Source organism: Schistocerca gregaria, chromosome 7 (genome assembly GCF_023897955.1).
Source record: "Schistocerca gregaria isolate iqSchGreg1 chromosome 7, iqSchGreg1.2, whole genome shotgun sequence".
Taxonomy (NCBI): Eukaryota; Metazoa; Arthropoda; class Insecta; order Orthoptera; family Acrididae; genus Schistocerca; species Schistocerca gregaria.
In genome coordinates, this window is record NC_064926.1 from 559763267 (window position 1) to 559776066 (window position 12800).

At 43.2% G+C, this 12800-nt stretch overlaps 1 protein-coding gene across 6 annotated transcripts in view; it reads right to left on the reverse strand.

The window, feature by feature from the left end:
* Window positions 1-12800, reverse strand: part of LOC126281932 (neurobeachin) — a 2071601-nt gene that overhangs the window by 946788 nt on the left and 1112013 nt on the right. For all 6 annotated transcript variants that reach the window (XM_049981271.1, XM_049981272.1, XM_049981275.1 and 3 more), the window contains exon 4: window positions 7171-7271. In XM_049981271.1, coding sequence (XP_049837228.1) covers window positions 7171-7271 — 101 coding nt within the window. The remainder of the gene's footprint in view (window positions 1-7170; window positions 7272-12800) is intronic.

The window sequence follows — 12800 nt, forward strand, 5'->3', positions numbered from 1 at the left end:
CCATACAAGCCACCACTAAACTGTTTAAACAATCCCTGGTCTTAATAATACTGAGCAGTTAGACGCAGCCTCTCATGTCATTCTTCTTCTTATGATTTCTTTGGGGACTGGTGGGTGGGGGAGAAAGAGCTTGGGGCAGGGAGATGGCATTGATTAGGGCATACAAGGTAGGAATCAGAAAATACAGGTATCAGTGCACTTATGGTGTTGGCAGTTTTTCCGCTGCTACCTGTAGTTGGTAACTTTTTTCATTGTGAATGGTGAGAAGGAACAACGACAAATGGATGAATGATGAGTAGAATACTTAGGCAAGATGGCGGAAACAATGAAAAAACGGTACTTGATAAATGCCATCGCATGTTGTAAATGAAATTATGTGGCGGCATGGTGGAGTGTGTAGTGCAGAATACTGCCGCATAAAACAGGATATTCCATAAAATTTAAATTGTACTCTCAGGTTCCTGCATAACCACAACATCAGGGATCGAGGCATTTCAAAAATACCCCTCAATGTTTTCAAAATGATCACTGGGCTACGCTACAGGTTAGTCAATCACCACAGCTAGTTTTCCTCCAGTCATATTCATTGGTTTCACCAACTCTCAGTCAGACTGTAACATTTCATCCTAACCTTTATCTCGAGCTATGCAACATATCAGTCCATTTTCAAAGGCAGTTTTCCGCCTAGCTAGGGTTGCCATTCTTCCTGATATGTCGGAACCATTACTGTTATAGACCTTCTTGTCCCCGACATCTCGACAAGATCCAATGTTGTCCCGATTTTGCAAAATACTGTTACGTTCTGGGCTCAAGTACTGAAGTATCGCCATCTGTTACACAACATTTACATGAAGCCACAGTTAGTTTTATTTATGGCAACAAGTTTATGTTGGGAAGGTCGTCTCATAGATGGCGTTGCACGTTGCGTATCCTTTATGGATAATGCAAGCACCTTACTAGATCTAACGGCGTCATTCGAGAAAACACAAGACTTCTCCAGCACGATGGAGCTGGAACTATTTCCGCAGCGCCACGTGGTGGAAGAATCGCGCAGTTCGCATTTGAATAGCGACTGATATAATGATTCTTTCTAAACGTAACACAAACAACGAGTGGTACTGAAACAGAGGATGACAGACTAAAGGCCGAAATACTAAATGTCTTCTTCCAAAGCTGTTTCACAGAGGAAGACTGCAGTGTGCTTCCTTCTCTAGATTGTCGCACAATTGACAAAATGGTAGATATCGAAATAGACGACAGAGAGATAGAGAAACAATTAAAATCGCTCAAAAGAGGAAAGGCCGCTGGTCCTGCTGGGATACCAGTTCGATTTTACACAGAGTACGCGAAGGAACTTGCCCCCCTTCTTGCAGCGGTGTACCGTAGGTCTCTAGAAGAGCGTAGCGTTCCAAAGGATTGGAAAAGGGCACAGGTCATCCCCGTTTTCAAGAAGGGACGTCAAACAGATGTGCAGAACTATAGACCTATATCTCTAACGTCGATCAGTTGTAGAATTTTGGAACACGTATTATGTTCGAGTATAATGTCTTTTCTGGAGACTAGAAATCTACTCTGTAGGAATCAGCATGGGTTTCGAAAAAGACGGTCGTGTGAAACCCAGCTCGCGCTATTCGTCCACGAGACTCAGAGGGCCTTAGACACGGGTTCACAGGTAGATGCCGTGTTTCTTGACTTCCGCAAGGCGTTTGACACAGTTCCCCACAGTCGTTTAATGAACAAAGTAAGAGCATACGGACTATCAGATCAATTGTGTGATTGGATTGAAGAGTTCCTAGATAACAGAACGCAGCATGTCATTCTCAATGGAGAGAAGTCTTCCGAAGTAAGAGTGATTTCAGGTGTGCCGCAGGGGGGTGTCATAGCACTGTTGCTATTCACAATATACATAAATGACCTGGTGGATAACATTGAAGTTCACTGAGGCTTTTTGCAGATGATGCTGTGGTGTATCGAGAGGTTGCAACAATGGAAAATTGTACTGAAATTCAGGTGGATCTGCAGCGAATTGACGCATGGTGCACGGAATGGCAACTGAATCTCAATGTAGACAAGTGTAATGTGATGCCAATACATAGAAAGATAGGTCCCTTATCATTTAGCTACAAAATAACAGGTCAGCAACTGGAAGCAGTTAATTCCATAAATTATCTGGGAGTACGCATTAGGAGTGATTTAAAATGGAATGAACATATAAAGTTGATCGTCGGTAAAGCAGATGCCAGACTGAGATTCATTGGAAGAATCCTAAGGAAATGCAACCCGACAACAAAGGAAGTAGGTTACACTACGCTTGTGCGCCCACTGCTTAAATACTGCTCAGCAGTGTGGGATCCGCACCAGATAGGGTTGATAGAAGAGATAGAGAAGATCCAACGGAGAGCAGCGCGCTTCGTTACAGGATCATTTAGTAATCGCGAAAGCGTTACGGAGATGATAGATAAACTCCAGTGGAAGACTCTGCAGGAGCGACGCTCAGTAGCTCGGTAAGGGCTTTTGTTAAAGTTTCGAGAACATACCTTCACCGAAGAATCAAGCAGTATATTGTTCCCTCCTACGTATATCTCGCGAAGAGACCATGAGGATAAAATCAGAGAGATTAGAACCCACACAGAAGCATACCGACAATCCTCCTTTCCACGTACAATACGAGACTGGAATAGAAGGGAGAACCGTAGAGGTACTCAGAGTACCCTCCGCCACACACTGTCAGGTGGCTTGCGGAGTATGGATGTAGATGTAGATGCAAGTTAGTAATGTTTGTTTTCAGGAATATACGCATCTGAAGAGCTTATTAGGAACTAAGTATGATTCGGGAAAATGGAAGTCTAAACACTCTGGGGAAGAAAAGTGACTTACTACACTACTGGCCATTAAAATTGCTACACCAAGAAGAAATGCAGATAAACGGGTACTCATTGGACAAATACATTATACTAGAACTGACATGTGATTACATTTTCACGCAATTTGGGTGCATAGATCCTGAGAAATCAGTACCCAGAACTACCACCTCTGGCCGTAATAACGGCCTTGATATGCCTGGGCACTGAGTCAGACAGAGCTTGGATGGCGTGTACAGGTACAGCTGTCCATACAGCTTCAACACAATACCACAGTTCATCAAGAATAGTGACTGGCGTACTGTGACGAGCCAGTTGCTCGGCCACCATTGACCAAACGTTTTCAGTTAGCTATCTGGAGAATGTGTTGGTCAGGGCAGCAGTCGAACATATTCTGTATCCAGAAAGGCCCGTGCAGGACCTGCAACATGCGGTCGTGCATCATCCTGCTGAAATGTAGGTTTTCGCAGGGATCGAATGAAGGGTAGAGCCACGGGTCGTAATGGCAGCCCATACCATCACGCCGGCTTATACGCCAGTATGGTGATGACGAAACACGTTTCCAAAATGCGTTCATCGCGATGTCGCCAAACACGGATGCGACCATCATGATGCTGTAAAGAGAACCTGGATTCATTCGAAAAAATGACGTTTTGCCATTCATGCACCCAGGTTTGTCGTTGAGTACACCATCGCAAGCGCTCCTGTCTGTGATGCAGCGTCAAGGGTAACCGCAGCCACGGTCTCCGAGCTGATAGTCCATGCTGCTGCAAACGTCGCCGAACTGTTCGTGCAGATGGTTTCTGTCTTGCAAACGTCCCCATCTGTTGACTCTTGGATTGATACATGGCTGCAAGATCCGTTATTGCCATGCGGATGAGATGCCTGTCATCTCGACTGCTAGTGATACGAGGCCGTTAGGATCCAGCACGGCGTTCCGTATTACCCTCCTCAACCCACCGATTGCATATTCTGCTAACAGTAATTGGATCTCGACCAACGCGAGCAGCAGTGTCGCGATACGATAAACCGCAATCGCGATAGGCTACAATCCGACCTTTATCAAATTCGGAAACGTGATGGTACGCATTTCTCCTCCTTACACGAGGCATCACAACAACGTTTGACTAGGCGACGCCGGTCAGCTGCTGTTTGTGTTTGAGAAATCGGTTGGAAACTTTCCTCATGTCAGCACGTTGGAGGTGTCGCCACCGGCGCCAACCTTGTGTGAATACTCTGCAAAGTTAATCATTTGCATATCACAGCATCTTCTTCCTGTCGGTTAAATTTCGAATCTGTAGCACGTCATCTTCGTGGTGTAGCAATTTTAATAGCCAGTAGTGTATCTTAAGGAAAACGAAAATCCTGAACGTCAATGCCAACTGCTAAAATTATGCGAGTATTTGTTTTCTATTCCCGCATACAACTTCACCGTGGAAAGGGTATCCTCGCTGATGCCGACCCAGTGGACTGACGAAAGAACTCCACTGCTGCTAGGGACTGTGGAATCAATGTTACAGTAATGACTTGCATGAAGTTCTATACATATGTAGGAGGGAAAAAAGACTTGCTGAAAAAGATGAAATCTTCCGAAACAAATGATGTACCAACTGCTTCTACCGCAACTAGTAGCATATAATTGTGTTCTAAATAAAAATAATTGTTGTAAATAAATTTTTTATTTAATTTCTACACTCCCACAGCAGTGTGTCCCGACGAGGTCCCCGCTAAATACGGCAACCCTACTCCTGGCATATTCTTTGGCTTCGCCAGCTCACAACGGCACTGTTGCTGCGCTCTTCAGTCTAGAGACTGGTTTCATGCAGCTCTCCATGCTACTCTATCCTACTGCAACCTTGATCCTTCTGAATCTGTTTAGTTTATTCATCTCTTGGTCTCCCACTTCGATTTTTACCCTCCACGCTGCCCTCCAATACTAAATTAGTGATCAGAATATGTCCGACCAACCGATTCCTTCTTCTAGACAAGTTGTGCCACAAATTTCTCTTCTCCCCAATTCTATTCAATACTTCCTCATTAGTTATGTGATCTACCCATCTAATCTTCAGCATTCATCTGTAGCACTACATTTCGAAAGCTTCTATCCTCTTCTTGTCCAGACTTCTTATCGTCCATGTTTCACTTCTATACATGGTTACACTCCATACGAATACTTTCAGAAACAGCTTCCCGACACTTAAATCTATACTCGATGATAACAAATTTCTCTTCTTCAGAAACGCTTTCCTTGCCATTGCCAGTCAACATTCTATATCCTCTGTACTTCGACCATCATCAGTTATTTTGCTGCCCAAATAGCAAAACTCCTTTACTCCTTTAAGTGTCTCACTTCCTAATCTAATTCCCTCAGCATCATCCGATTTTATCCGACTACATTCCATTATTCTCGTTTTGCTTTTGTTGATGTTCATCTTGCACCCTCCTTTCAAGACACTATCCATTCCGTTCAGCTACTCTTCCAAAACCTTTGCTGTCTCTGACAGAATTACAATGTCATCGGTAACCTCAAAGTTTTTATTTCTTCTGCATGGAGTTTAATTCCTACTCCTACCCTATTACAGGTCTATGACACTGAAATACGCAACAATATCTCAAGAAATCCTATCACATTCAGAGAAACACACACTACAGGAAATACATACGAAAACCAGAAACCAACGTTACGGTCTATAACAGACAGGTCAATAAAAGCAATGAACTCTCCCGCCTAAGCAAGTCAATTCAAGATTCTCACTGCCTATTGTATAGTACCACCCGACTGGCAACGATCAACAGGAACGAACTGCCAACAGCGCCACGCAGTGGAAGAGCTGCCGACACGGTAAGCACCTAAGCACTTTAACCGAATGTTAGATCACAGTCACAGCAACACGCACGGTCACCATACATCGTCGCCAGTGGTCGCCTGCTAACGTCGGACGACAGTGCGTCCGGTCTCTTTCTTCCGTTTTCGGCGCAGGGTAAGGAGGTTACGTAAGATTATTAACTACTCGACCAAGAAGGTTAGAATGTATTTTAACCTCCTTGGGCAAGATAGATGCCGCAATGCTTCTGCGACTGCAGATAAGTGCTGCATTTAGGCTGTGTTATTAAATGAATGAACTATACGGATTAGGAAAAGAACGTAAAGAGTACTGTACACTTTCTTCAGTTATTGCAAGAACCAGATAAGTTTTACGAGCATAAGTAAGACGAAGAAAGAAACAATTACATATGTGGTGGCATTGAAAAACAAGATTACAGCACCTTGTACAACTTCAGATAAATTCAGCAAAATAAACATAATATGTGAATTAATCTTCAACGATTGTCGTTCGGCACACGTGTGAAAGATAAACTTGAGTTTCAGAATAGGAAACTGTGAACAGCTAAAGCACAGAGAAGTGGAAACTCGTATACCACATTTGCAAACTAATTCATGTAACAGTTGTCATCCTACTGGCATAAAAACGCCAGTAAACAATAGTAATAACAACAATAATCCGTAGACAGCAAATGCTAGCTCCCACACAACCGAAAAAAGTAACTGTAAGTGTGAGATACGACACCCTTCTCACTTGAATACATTAGTTTTTGAGGTTATAATTAACGCCTGAAATGTCAGATAAAGATTTTGCCTACTCGTTGTTCCCTATTAAGCTGCGATTTCATCCCACAGATTCCGAGATATATCCCGAATGTAATTATTTTTCATCCTCATAATGCCGCAAACTACTACTTCTCGCACCAAACTTATCACTTTCTCAGAGGCTATACTCCGTGTTTGAGAACAGTGCTCGATTCGATCGAAGGAAACAACCTGATTTGAATTTCACTGACCGACGTCAGAAGTCTGTACGTTCGGGCGATGTGATCGGCTGCAATGTGACCCCGCAGCTATCTGCGCACTAACTTTAAAACATCCATCGGTAGAATTCATCAGTGTCCGGAAACTTGTGGCCCAGTTGGGTGAACGGGATACCAGGGATGGTTGGTTTGTAGGGTTTGTGGAAGAACTGCTGAACAGATTAGCAAGCAAGCAAGTTCATCCGGATAACAACAGGAAGAAAAGGTCAGTCATAATATTGCTGACATATTTCATGAGAGTAGGTGTTCCATTAATCAGTTATAAATAAAGAATACACCAACGCGACAATCGATAACAACCAACGAAGTCAGAGCCTTCAATGCATGGATTCAATTTTGCGGATCAGATTTGAACCCTTGAGCGTCACAGATATATTCATTTTTATCACTTTCTCACGTGACATAGATTAATTCAGCAACTACGTGATTTGTGTTCCCTTACCCATTTTCCGTTCACAGCCTTCATTGCACCAAACAGCAGCTTCAGTTCTTTTACAGTTATACTGTAACTGGCCAGTACGCCCAACATTTCAATTAGGAGATCTGCAATCAAAAAACAATCAATTAGTCTAAAAACAATCAATTAGTCTACTACTTGTGATTTTTTTCTGCTTTCCTGAGTGGTGACTCTTGTTTGCAGTAAATTAAATCCCACAAAAATTGTTTCTGAGAAAGTTTTTCAATGAATTATGATAATAAAAAGATGTGAAGAAATAGAAGTTCAATTATATTCCTGTGTATAGAAAATGAAAATTGTAATTATGAAGACACCATTATCATCATCTCAGTGCACACTGAATTGTTAAAGACCAGTAGAATTCGCTCACATTTCGTTTCAATATACAAGATGATTCAGCTGCCCCGAACGCTGTCGTTTTATGCAACCTGCGACGTTATGTATGGCCTTCATAAGCCACGCACAAGATTTTCATATTCTCTCGCCCTCTACACGCAAACTACTAGTCCTAAACACACAAAAAATTAGCAGGGCCTTTTTGTAGGAAATTTAATGGAGTTCAGTTTTTTATTGGATACCTTTTCGCTGGGGACAACGGTTTTCGACTTATTCAAGGAAACGTACAAAAGTGTCCTTCAAACACAAGTCCACCCCACACTCATCCTTCACCAGTCAGTGTTTCTAGTATGCGACACTCCCTCCTCCCACTGAAAAAAATTTCCGGGCACACGAGCTATTCCAAGAATTCGAATTTTATGTCTCTATTGTGTGGGCTACCGTCCTTAACACTAGTAATTTAACCGTGCCTGTGAGGGTAATTATGCTAAAATTAATTACGCTCACAATTCGATCCAAACTTAACCCTTACAAGTACGGTAGTTTCGTAGTCAGAAGGCCTGAAGAATAAAACGATGTAATTGTTTTATTTTATACTTTTAAAATTCACAAAATATTTGGGCGAAATTTACACAAATGCCAATTTTAGAATTTGTAAGTGCTCGACTAAGCAGTTGCTGGAATAAAACCTCTTAATGAAGACCAAAAAATGTAGAATGTGGGAAATAATTTGTGCAGTCACAATGGTAGGAGAGAGCGCAATGAACAACCTACTAGAAGTACTGGCCGATGGCGGCCGAATTTGGAAGTATGGGTGCATTTGAAGATCTCTTTTGTACGGTTTTCTTGAATAATTCGAAAACCACGGCTATAACTAAAACGTTCACAAGTACTAAATTTAACTACATTAAGTTTCCTACAAAAAGATTTTGTTCGTCTTTTCTGCAGGACTAACGAGCGAGAGAATATGAAAATCTCGCGCCCAGCAGTTAATATTGTGGGTTGTACAAAACGACAACGGTAGGGGCAACTTAGTCACCCTCTACATACACACTGACGAAAAAAAATCACAACACCAAAAAATAATTAATGTAGAATAATGAAACTGCGGGAATACATTCGTCCACGTAATATACGTAAGTGATCAATATTGCAAGATCACAGGTTAATGAACACACGAGACAAGCCAATGCAAATGTGAAATGTTGGTACATTAATAACCGGTGTAACAGCCAGAATGTTGAATGCAACCAGGCGTAAGTGCATGCATTTTGTTGTACGGGTGCCGGATGTCAGTTTGTGGGCAGCAGTTCCATATCTATTGCACTAGGTCGGTCAGTACAGGGACGGCTAATGCTGCTTGTGGATGACGCTGGACTTATCGTCAGACGAAGTCCCATATGTGCTCGATTGGAGACCGATCTGGCGATGGAGCAGGCCGAGGCAATATGTCGACACTTTGTAGAGCATGTTGGGTTAGAACAATGGTATGTGGGCGGGCGGTATCGCGAGGAAAAACTCCTGGAATGCTGCTCATGAATAGCAGCACGACACAACAAATCACCAGACTGACGTACAATTTGCAGTCAGGGTGCGTGGGATAACCACAAGAGTGCTCCTGCTGTCATATGAAATTGCGCCCCAGACCGCAAGCAGGTTTGTTGCGGGCCGTCAGCTATTCACCTTCTAGCCAACACGCGACCAGCGACCATCACTGGCACTGAGCAGAACCTGATTTCATTAAAAAAACACAACAGACCTCCAGTCCTCCACCCTGCCTCCAATGAGATCTCGCTTGGCGCCACGGAAGTCTCATACGGCGGTTGTTTGGGGTCAGTGGAATGCACTCTACAAGGCGTCTGGCTCGGAGCTGTCCTTGAAAAAAGCGATTTGTAACAGTTCGTTGTGTCGCTGTGGTGCCAACTGCTCTCAGACTGCTGCTGCAGATGAAGTTCGATGCACCAGAGTCATACGCCCAACACGATGACCTTCCCTTTCGGTAGCTGCACGTCGCTGTCCGGAGCCTGGTACTTCTCCAGCCTACCGCTGCTAACAATCATGTACAGTGGCTACATTACTGCCAAGTCTTGCAGCAGGCTTCTCGTAGCCCAATTACATGACCTCGTTGAAATTCGATGAAGTGTGATAGTGGCGCCTTTGTCCCCTTGAAGACATTCTTGCTGTTGGTCAACTCACCACACGCAGCTACCGCTCACTGCCGCTACACGCAAACCCTATTTGCATGCTCATAGTGGCGCTACTAGCACTAGCACTACTCTCATGAGACCGGCACGAAGTCTGAATAGGCATCGTCTTTCAGATACAGAAACTCGCCTACCTACTTTCGTTTATGTTACACGACCCCTCGTTGGTGCTCTCATTCCCTTTTTCCTTCACTGTATATTTTTTAACAAGTTATGGTTCCTCACAAAAGACTACGGCGAGGTTCTGATAAGCGGTGTTTTTCAATGAACACTACGTGACTCGCTCTGGCCAAACCATGTGGAAACGGAAATTCTTGAGACGCCTAATGTTGGCAAAAGAAGTGGAAACTGAGAGGGCAGAGTGTAATCAGAAACAGAGTGTTACCTCAATGTAGATCAGTGAAATAAACATTATAGTTAAAAAAGAACATATGCGAGATAACGAACAATACTTTTTGCGGTGATTCATCAGCGAATTTCAAGAAAAGGAACAATTATAAGAAATATATAGATACCTGTGTTGACTGTTAATCTTGAAAATGAAAACTAACTCTCACTCTCTCTCTCTCTCTCTCTCTCTCTCTCTATCTATCTATCTATCTATCTATCTATCTGTCATTATTATGAAAGAGTTACGTAATTAAGGTAATAATTGTGTGTTTTTTAATTTTGAAGTATTTCAATAGTGGTTTTTTATTTCATACCTAATCCTTTCCTGTAAGGTTTGTACAGTGTAGGAAGTTGTGCGGAAAAGCGCTTTTGGAATTATTTTCTGTCCTACTCTTGCTGACTTTTTTTCAAAAACGAACAGGCACTAGTCAGAAAGATAAAATTAATCGGGTAAGATAGTACTGTTTTTCTTCTTGTGAAAGTGAATAAAGCAGCCTTCCACATTACACACTGGGGGTAAAGGATCGGTTTGTGTGCAGTAAATCGTTAACTGGCAAAGTTTTCTTTTTGCATTCCCAGTCAAATTCCCAGACAAAGCCGAACATGAAGGAGCCAACGAAACATACACTTCTTTGCTACTCGACTTTGACTTGCGTGACATTCTGGCCTGGAGCCGGGCCACAAATCTGAAACCGCAGACTCTGGTCTCGCAATATTATCAAACCATTAAACGCCCAAATCTTTAAAGAACTGAATCCCCACGCAGAAAACAGCTTCAGCCGTCTTATTACTTCACAAATGAGTTACACGTGTTATATATTTGCCTCGAAGAGTGTAAGCGAAGGAGACTTTAAGAAAGGTTTGAAATTACGCTTAAAATCTGTTGGAAGACGTGAAGTGCTCTCATTATGAAACAATAGATGAGTAGAACCTGTGAATTTGCGCTCCATTTTAAGCAAAACCAATTTATTCACGGATCTTAATGCTTACTAAGCCATACCTCCTGAACTAATGTATACATCGCACAATGATATAATTTTGCACGTACATTCAGTGACTTACGTGAAACCCGTATCAAAAGCGCGTTGCGAATAGGTTAGGTATTAAAGAAGTTGCTCAAATTTGACTACATGAACAGCGAAAATATAGTAAGCGATACATTTTTTCCTTTCATCATTTTGTGGGGATGTCAGCTAGAAGAAGTTTCATAAAGGTTTGAAATTATGTGTATAGTTTACTGGAAGTCAGTAAGTGCGCTAATTCTCAAATACTGGATGAACGAAATCCGGATTCTTGCGCGTCGTCAGTTATGACATCTCAAAACGGACGAGAAAGTTTCTAACTGTAAAACTTGCCTTGTTGTGTCACACTTTTAAAATAATATTATACCCTTTAAGTAGAGTACGGCAGCATTAAAATTTTTTAAAAATTACGCAGAATACTGAAGATGAATTTATGTTGCCCCTACACTGCAACCGCTATCTTGTCCCAGGATAGTGTTTAGTAATATAGACTACGGAATACAATTAGCGGTTCACTTTTTCGAAACCCTGTCATTGGCTCCCAGTGCGACGCGAGGTTTGAAATTGGGCTCAAAGGTGCTTAAAACCTTCCTCTGAAACGGTGTGAAACTGTGGCTCCATGCGACATTACCCTCTGGCTCGGCGACAGAAAGATCAGAGCTCAGAAGCTCACCTGAGCTATAAGGTGGCATCCAGTTTCACAACAATTCTGGCCAGTGCCACCGTGGACGTGTTACACGATGGGAAGGTGGCATATCACCTCCTCATCACATGTCACCCCTTCTTTCGATGCCCCTATGATGGATGCCAGGACCGCAGCACACAACCTTGAAATCACGCGATACTTTTTTTTAAATTTTTGGTTGGCCTAGGAAAGCGCTCAGAAGCGACATGAAAAGGCCTCAGGAAGTGGCACACAGGTCGTCAACGAAATCAGCCCTGCCCTCGGAGCGTTGATTCCCAGACATTCCGCGGTCGAAGACTACAGTCAGCAGTGCAATGTGCAGAGCGACGTTCTCGACATCCCCAGAAGATTTAACCCTTTTCTAAGGACACGTAAAGCTGCAGCCCCACTGAACGAGATCTGACACCTTTGGTGTGTAGTGGTTTGTCTATACAGTGTGGAACTACTAGGGACCTTTCGAAACTATTCGACGAAATTTGAATGTGATCCGAAGCAGCAAAGGGCGTTTAAACTTCTTCAGTCCTTCCGCTTCGCGCCCTTCTCTGGCACGATCACGGGGTAGTGCGGGATTAATACGTGCGCATATAAACCGGCAAACGCTCCCTCTAAAGAAAACCTAGTTCGGCGACAATCGTGCATCTCTGTTGAGCACTTTAAAAATGTCCTTGCAACAGAGTCAGCAATGGCTACGTGCCGCAGGGATGTGCAACCGTTTCCACTCCGCTTAGGTTTCGCATACGGCAAGCAGGCGCCAGTTCAGTTCAGCGACGTAGCGCCACCCAGCTGTGTTGTGTCGACATCGTTGCCCGTCACACCAGCGCCTCGAAATCAGTGAATGGCTGTCTCCGTATAAGGACATTTTCAAAGTGCCCAACAAAGGTGAGAGGGTGGCGCCGAGGTTGTTGCCGAACTGAGGGTGTTAGAGGGACCCTTTGCCATTGTATTCATTCACTCGTGCGTCAATGACGCATCCTCTCG